Source organism: Salmo salar, chromosome 22 (genome assembly GCF_965601325.2).
Source record: "Salmo salar chromosome 22, fSalSal1, whole genome shotgun sequence".
NCBI lineage: Eukaryota > Metazoa > Chordata > Actinopteri > Salmoniformes > Salmonidae > Salmo > Salmo salar.
Window position 1 is genome coordinate 62,020,001 of NC_138312.1, and position 7,500 is coordinate 62,027,500.

The 7,500-nt window shown below is 42.2% G+C and overlaps 1 protein-coding gene across 4 annotated transcripts in view; it reads left to right on the plus strand.

Moving 5' to 3' along the window:
* LOC106583811 (nischarin) overlaps positions 1-7,500 on the plus strand; it is a 26,623-nt gene that overhangs the window by 3,121 nt on the left and 16,002 nt on the right. For all 4 annotated transcript variants that reach the window (XM_082967743.1, XM_082967744.1, XM_082967745.1 and 1 more), the window contains exons 5-11: positions 1-113; positions 283-378; positions 1,636-1,731; positions 1,888-2,040; positions 2,221-2,289; positions 2,654-2,839; positions 3,453-3,581. The exon at positions 1-113 is cut by the window's left edge and continues 51 nt beyond it. In XM_082967743.1, the coding sequence (XP_082823869.1) occupies positions 1-113; positions 283-378; positions 1,636-1,731; positions 1,888-2,040; positions 2,221-2,289; positions 2,654-2,839; positions 3,453-3,581 (842 nt within the window). The remainder of the gene's footprint in view (positions 114-282; positions 379-1,635; positions 1,732-1,887; positions 2,041-2,220; positions 2,290-2,653; positions 2,840-3,452; positions 3,582-7,500) is intronic.

The window sequence follows — 7,500 nt, forward strand, 5'->3', positions numbered from 1 at the left end:
TGTATGCCATCACTCAGCAGCTGAAGCTGGCCAAGCCTACCTGCTCTAATGGTGACGCCAAGGCAGACCTGGGACACATTCTGGACTTCACCTGCAGACTCAAATACCTCAAGGTGAAATCTCTTTCTCTCTCTCTCTCTCTCTCTCTCTCTCTCTCTCGACATCTCTCGCTCTCTCGACATCTCTGAATCTGTAGCTAATATGATTTGATCTATGTACATGCGCCCTTAAAAAACCACTAGGGTTTAGCCATGTCTTGTTTGGTCTCTACTGTTCTCCCAGATCACAGGCACCAGAGGAGAGGTGGGGACCAGTAACATCCAGGAAGACAGCCTCACGTTTGACCTTTCAGTCTTTAAAGCTCTCCTACAGATAGAGGTATGTACTAGCAATAGGTTACAGTCCAAGGGCCAATAGGTGACAGTCCAAGGGCCAATAGGTGACAGTCCAAGGACCAATAGGTGACAGTCCAAGGACCAATAGCTGACAGTCCAAGGGCCCATAGCTGACAGTCCAAGGGCCCATAGCTGACAGTCCAAGGGCCCATAGGTGACAGTCCAAGGTTCCATGACCCAGAAAACGAAACTGCAACATTTCAACAACATTATGTAGATAGTTATTTTTCATTACATTATCTCATTCAAAACTTGGAAAAGTTGCACATTAACTTTTTATCTTTAATCATAGTTATGCTATTTAGCATATAGTCTTAACCATGTGCAGTGGTTTTCTCAGTTAATAGAAGACGTTTTGGCAGTTGTATTTCATCTACAGGGCCATTATTACTTTTGCCTGCTAGCCAAGCTAAAGACAGAACAATGTTTGCTAGCTAACACAGCTCTCAAAACATTCAAGGTCCCGACAGATACATAAATCTCTGTTCTGGCATCTTGAGAGAAATTCATTTTGAACGTTTCAACAGCTTCTTAACTCGTATTATTTCAGGATTCCTTCGGGTTCGGTACATACGTTGCTTTCTGCGCAATGATTTAAAAATCGTACCTTTTTTTGATTTATAATATTTAATTAATGTGCAACTTTTACAAGTTGTAGATCACACATTCTTCCACTTAATAACATTATCTACAAAATGATGTCAACAATTTGCATTTTCTTTTCCTGGGTCATGAAACAGCTTTTCTGAAGCCTTTTTTTTGGTGGGTGGCCCTTGGACTATAATGGTTAGCCTGATCTCAGATCTGTGCTTCTTATTGTCATTATTAGCAAGACGGTACCATCAGATCTGGAACCAGGCTAGGTAATGTTAAGATAGTACGTTATTAATCCCCAAGAGGAGAAATTTGATTGCACCAGCCAATACATCCATTACCCATAAATACACCATGAGACACAACAAGGAAACACAAACACTAAAAGCAGCATACATTTAGTGTCTGATATAGCCGATATAGAACTAAAGTATTGGTGATTAAAAGTCCTCACTATATGGTAAAAAGGATCTGTGGAAATATTCCGTTTTGGACCTGGGTAATACTTATAAACAGTTTTATTAATACTTAGTAATGAACATTTATTCTAAAGTGTTACCGTTTAGTCATGTTAGCATAGAAAGTCCTATTGATAATTAAACCGTCACTTGTTCTCCGTTTCATTTTTAAAATACTTTTCTTCCAGATAAGTGACTGTAACTCGGCCCAGATCATGGGACTACCTTCTCTGAAACCCTGTCTGGTCACGCTGAGTGTCCACCACTCTGCAGCATCCATGATGGTAACACGTCCACTTTACTCATAGTTGATTAGTGTCTGTGTGTCTGTCCTGTCTGTCTGTCTGTCTATCTGTCTGTGCGTGCTTGTGTGTGTGTGTGTGTGTGTGTGTGGGTGGGTGGTAGGTAAATCTGTATTGATTCCTACCTTTGTTGTGTAGGATGTGCTGGTTCCGGAGTCATGTGAGTCCCCTCAGTGGGTAGCAGAGGGAGCCCTTACAGACTGTCCCGTCACCACCATCATCCCTACCTGGAAGACTCTCACCACCCTGGACATGAGCCACAACCACATAGGCTGCATAGACAGCTCAGTGGTGAGAGACCCTCATACACTCATATCAATAATAATAATAATAATAATAATTGCCTGTTATTCATGGTTTTTGTGTTATTCATAGAATTAATTGTACTGTACGTCTAAGCTTGGCCATAATACAATTGACTATATGTTTAATTCTGATCACTTTTTTTTTTTTGTTGTTCCTATTTTTCAGAAATTGATACCGAAAGTAGAATTCTTAGATCTTAGTTCCAACGAGCTCTCTATGGTGGAAAACCTTCAGGTATGTACAGACCAGAGACATACATGGAGATGTAGACCTCTGGTACAGAGATATTTACAATAGATATGATGTATTGTCAAAACAAAAGAGCCCCATAACTTGGTGGTTTTGTTTTATGGCTTCATTTTAATGTAAATATTTTAATGTTCCCCTAATAAAACATTTAACATGTTAATACTCTGTTTTTGAAGAGGAAAAGTAGCAAATCATGTTACAGGATTAACCTGTCACTACCAACACTGTATTTGACTTAATGATGTTTTGACTAGTTGAGGCCATTTCTAGAGAAAACAAAAGAACACCCAAGACAATAAATGGACGTCCATTTTGTCTTCATGTTGTTGTTTTTCTGCTTGTATTTCAGCACCTGTACAACCTGATCCACCTGGACCTTTCTTACAACGTTCTGACAGTGTTAGAGGGGGCCCACACCAAACTGGGTAACATCAAGACCCTCAACCTGGCAGGCAACCAGCTAGACAGCCTCGCAGGCCTCACTAAACTATACTCTCTGGTCAACCTGGACCTCAGCTCCAACAAGCTAGGACAGGTAGGGTAATCACTCTGCAGCATCCAATCAATAAATCAATCATGCTCTCTGGTCAACCTGGACCTCAGCTCCAACAAGCTAGGACAGGTAGGGTAATCACTCTGCAGCATCCAATCAATAAATCAATCATGCTCTCTGGTCAACCTGGACCTCAGCTCCAACAAGCTAGGACAGGTAGGGTAATCACTCTGCAGCATCCAATCAATAAATCAATCATGCTCTCTGGTCAACCTGGACCTCAGCTCCAACAAGCTAGGACAGGTAGGGTAATCACTCTGCAGCATCCAATCAATAAATCAATCATGCTCTCTGGTCAACCTGGACCTCAGCTCCAACAAGCTAGGACAGGTAGGGTAATCACTCTGCAGCATCCAATCAATAAATCAATCATGCTCTCTGGTCAACCTGGACCTCAGCTCCAACAAACTGTGGTAGCTAGTATTCTGAATGTTCAAAATCATTTTTTACATCAGCAGTTGTCGCAAAGCTATTTAACAGTAGCTGTCCTAAAACTGCTTTTACTACAGTGAAGTTACTAGCTACAGTAACTGCAGTGGTATATAACATACATATAAAGTTGACTAAACTGCTGAATTTCCTCTGTCCTCTCCAGCTTGAGGAGATCAGGTACATAGGAACGCTGCCCTGCCTGGAAAGGTTGATCCTGTCTAACAACCCCATGTGTATCATCCCTGACTACAGAACCAAGGTGCTGGCTCAGTTCTGGGACCGCGCCTCAGAGGTATGGACACACACACACACACAGTCGGACAGACAGACTGACTTGTTAGTGGGGGAGGCTACCATGTAGTATTAACCATAGTAGCAGTATTAGCCGTAGTATTAGCCATAGTAGTAGTATTAGCCATAGTAGTAGTATTAGCCATAGTAGCAGTATTAGCCATAGTAGCAGTATTAGCCGTAGTATTAGCCATAGTAGTAGTATTAGCCATAGTAGTAGTATTAGCCATAGTAGCAGTATTAGCCATGGTAGCAGTATTAGCCGTAGTATTAGCCATAGTAGTAGTATTAGCCATAGTAGCAGTATTAGCCGTAGTATTAGCCATAGTAGTAGTATTAGCCATAGTAGTAGTATTAGCCATAGTAGTAGTATTAGCCATAGTAGCAGTATTAGCCATAGTAGCAGTATTAGCCATAGTAGTAGTATTAGCCGTAGTATTAGCCATAGTAGTAGTATTAGCCATAGTAGTAGTATTAGCCATAGTAGTAGTATTAGCCATAGTAGCAGTATTAGCCATAGTAGCAGTATTAGCCGTAGTATTAGCCATAGTAGTAGTATTAGCCATAGTAGTAGTATTAGCCATAGTAGCAGTATTAGCCATGGTAGCAGTATTAGCCGTAGTATTAGCCATAGTAGTAGTAGTAGTAGTAGTAGTATTAGCCGTAGTAGTAGTAGTAGTAGTAGTATTAGCCGTAGTAGTAGTAGTAGTAGTAGTAGTATTAGCCGTAGTAGTAGTAGTAGTAGTAGTAGTAGCAGTAGTAGTATTAGCCGTAGTAGTAGCCGTAGTAGTAGTATTAGCCGTAGTAGCTAGTAGTATTAGCCGTAGTAGTAGTAGTATTAGCCGTAGTAGTAGTAGTATTAGCCATAGTAGCAGTAGTGGTATTAGCCGTAGTAGTAGTAGTATTAGCCGTATTAGCCGTAGTAGTAGTAGTATTAGCCATAGTAGTAGTAGTAGTAGTATTAGTCGTAGCAGCAGTAGTAGTATTAGTCATAGCAGCAGTAGTAGTATTAGTCATAGCAGCAGTAGTAGTATTAGTCATAGCAGCAGTAGTAGTATTAGCCGTAGTAGCAGTAGTAGTATTAGCCGTAGTAGTAGCCGTAGTAGTATTAGCCGTAGTATTAGCCGTAGTATTAGCCGTAGTAGTAGTAGTAGTATTAGCCGTAGTAGTAGTAGTAGTAGTAGTATTAGCCGTAGTAGTAGTAGTAGTAGTAGTATTAGCCGTAGTAGTAGTATTAGCCGTAGTAGTAGTAGTAGTAGTAGTAGTAGTATTAGCCGTAGTAGTAGTAGTAGTAGTAGTATTAGCCGTAGTAGTAGTAGTAGTAGTATTAGCCGTAGTAGTAGTAGTAGTAGTATTAGCCGTAGTAGTAGTAGTAGTAGTATTAGCCGTAGTAGTAGTAGTAGTAGTAGTAGTATTAGCCGTAGTAGTAGTAGTAGTAGTAGTAGTATTAGCCGTAGTAGTAGTATTAGCCGTAGTAGTATTAGCCGTAGTAGTAGTAGTAGTATTAGTAGTATTAGCCGTAGTAGTAGTAGTAGCCGTAGTATTAGCCGTAGTAGTATTAGCCGTAGTAGTAGCCATAGTAGTAGTAGTAGTATTAGCCGTAGTAGTAGTAGTAGCCGTAGTAGTAGTATTAGCCGTAGTAGCAGTATTAGTAGTAGTAGCCGTAGTAGTAGTAGTAGTAGTAGTAGTAGTAGTATTAGTCATAGCAGCAGTAGTAGTATTAGTCATAGCAGCAGTAGTAGTATTAGTCGTAGTAGTATTAGTCATAGCAGCAGTAGTAGTATTAGCCGTAGTAGCAGTAGTAGTATTAGCCGTAGTAGCAGTAGTAGTATTAGCAGTAGTAGTATTAGCCATAGTAGTAGCAGTAGTATTAGCCATAGTAGTAGTAGTAGTAGTATTAGTCATAGCATCAGTAGTAGTATTAGCCATAGTAGCAGTATTAGCCAGTGCAGTAGTAGTATTAGCCATAGTAGCAGTAGTAGTATTAGCCATAGTAGCAGTAGTAGTATTAGCCAGTAGTAGCAGTAGTAGTATTATGTAGTAGTAGTAGTAAATCAAATCATAGTTTATTTGTCATGTGCGCCAAATACAACAGGTGTAGACCTTAACAGTGAAATGCTTAACCAATAGTGCAAAAAAGGTATTAGGTGAACAATAGGTAAGTAAAGAAATAAAACAACAGTAAAAAGACAGGCTATAAAAGTAGCGATGCTATAAAAGTAGTGAGGCTACATACAGACACCGGTTAGTCAGGCTGATTGAGGTAGTATGTACATGTAGATATGGTGAAAGTGACTATGCATATATGATGAACAGAGAGTAGCAGTAGCGTAAAAAGAGGGGTTGGCAGGTGGTGGGTGGTGGGACACAATGCAGATAGCCCGGTTAGCCAATGTGTGGGAGCACTGGTTGGTCAGGCCAATTGAGGTAGTATGTACATGAATGTATGGTTAAAGTGACTATGCATATATGATAAACAGAGAGTAGCAGCAGCGTAAAAAGAGGGGTTGGGAGGCACACAATGCAAATAGTCTGGGTAACCATTTGGTTACCTGTTCAGGAGTCTTATGGCTTGGGGGGTAAAAACTGTTGAGAAGCCTTTTTGTCCTAGACTTGGCACTCCGGTACAGCTTGCCATGCGGTAGTAGAGAGAACAGTCTATGACTGGGGTGGCTGGGGTCTTTGACAATTTTTAGGACCTGGATGGCAGGCAACTTGGCCCCAGTGATGTACTGGGCCATACGCACTACCCTCTGTAGTGCCTTGCGGTCAGAGGCCGAGCAATTGCCGTACCAGACAGTGATGCAACCAGTCAGGATGCTCTCGATGTTGCAGCTGTAGAACCTTTTGAGGATCTCAGGACCCATGCCAAATCTTTTTAGTTTCCTCAGGGGGAATAGGCTTTGTCGTGCCCTCTTCACGACTGTCTTGGTGTGTTTGGACCATGTTAGTTTGTTGGTGATGTGGACACCAAGGAACTTGAAGCTCTCAACCTGCTCCACTACAGCCCCGTCGATGAGAATGGGGGGTGTGCTCAGTCCTCCTTTTCCGGTAGTCCACAATCATCTCCTTAGTCTTGGTTACGTTGAGGGATAGGTTGTTGTTCTGGCACCACCCGGCCAGGCCTCTGACCTCCTCCCTATAGGCTGTCTCGTCGTTGTCGGTGATCAGGCCTACCACTGTTGTGTCGTCTGCAAACTTAATGATGGTGTTGGAGTCGTGCCTGGCCATGCAGTCGTGGGTGAACAGGGAGTACAGGAGGGGACTGAGCACGCACCCCTGGGGAGCTCCGGTGTTGAGGATCAGCGTGGTGGATGTGTTGTTACCTACCCTCACCACCTGGGGGCGGCTCGTCAGGAAGTCCAGGATCCAGTTTCAGAAGGGGGTGTTTAGTCCCAGGATCCTTAGCTTAGTGATTAGCCTTGAGGGCACTATGGTGTTGAACACTGAGCTGTAGTCAATGAATAGCATTCTCACCATAGGTGTTCCTTTTGTCCAGGTGAGAAAGGGCAGTGTGGAGTGCAATAGAGATTGCATCATCTGTGGCTCTATTTGGGCGGTATGCAAATTGGAGTGGGTCTAGGGTTTCTGGGATAATGGTGTTGGTGTGAGCCATTACCAACCTTTCAAAGCACTTCATTGCTACGGATGTGAGTGCTACGGGTCTGTAGTCATTTAGGCAGATGGCCTTTGTGTTCTTGGGCACAGGGACTATGGTGGTCTGCTTGAAACATGTTGGTATTACAGACTCAATCAGTATTAGTATTAATCAAATGTATTTATATAGCCCTTCTTACATCAGCTGATATCTCAAAGTGCTGTACAGAAACCCAGCCTAAAACCCCAAACAGCAAGCAATGCAGGTGTAGAAGCACGGTGGCTAGGAAAAACTCCCTAGAAAGGCCAAAACCTAGGAAGAA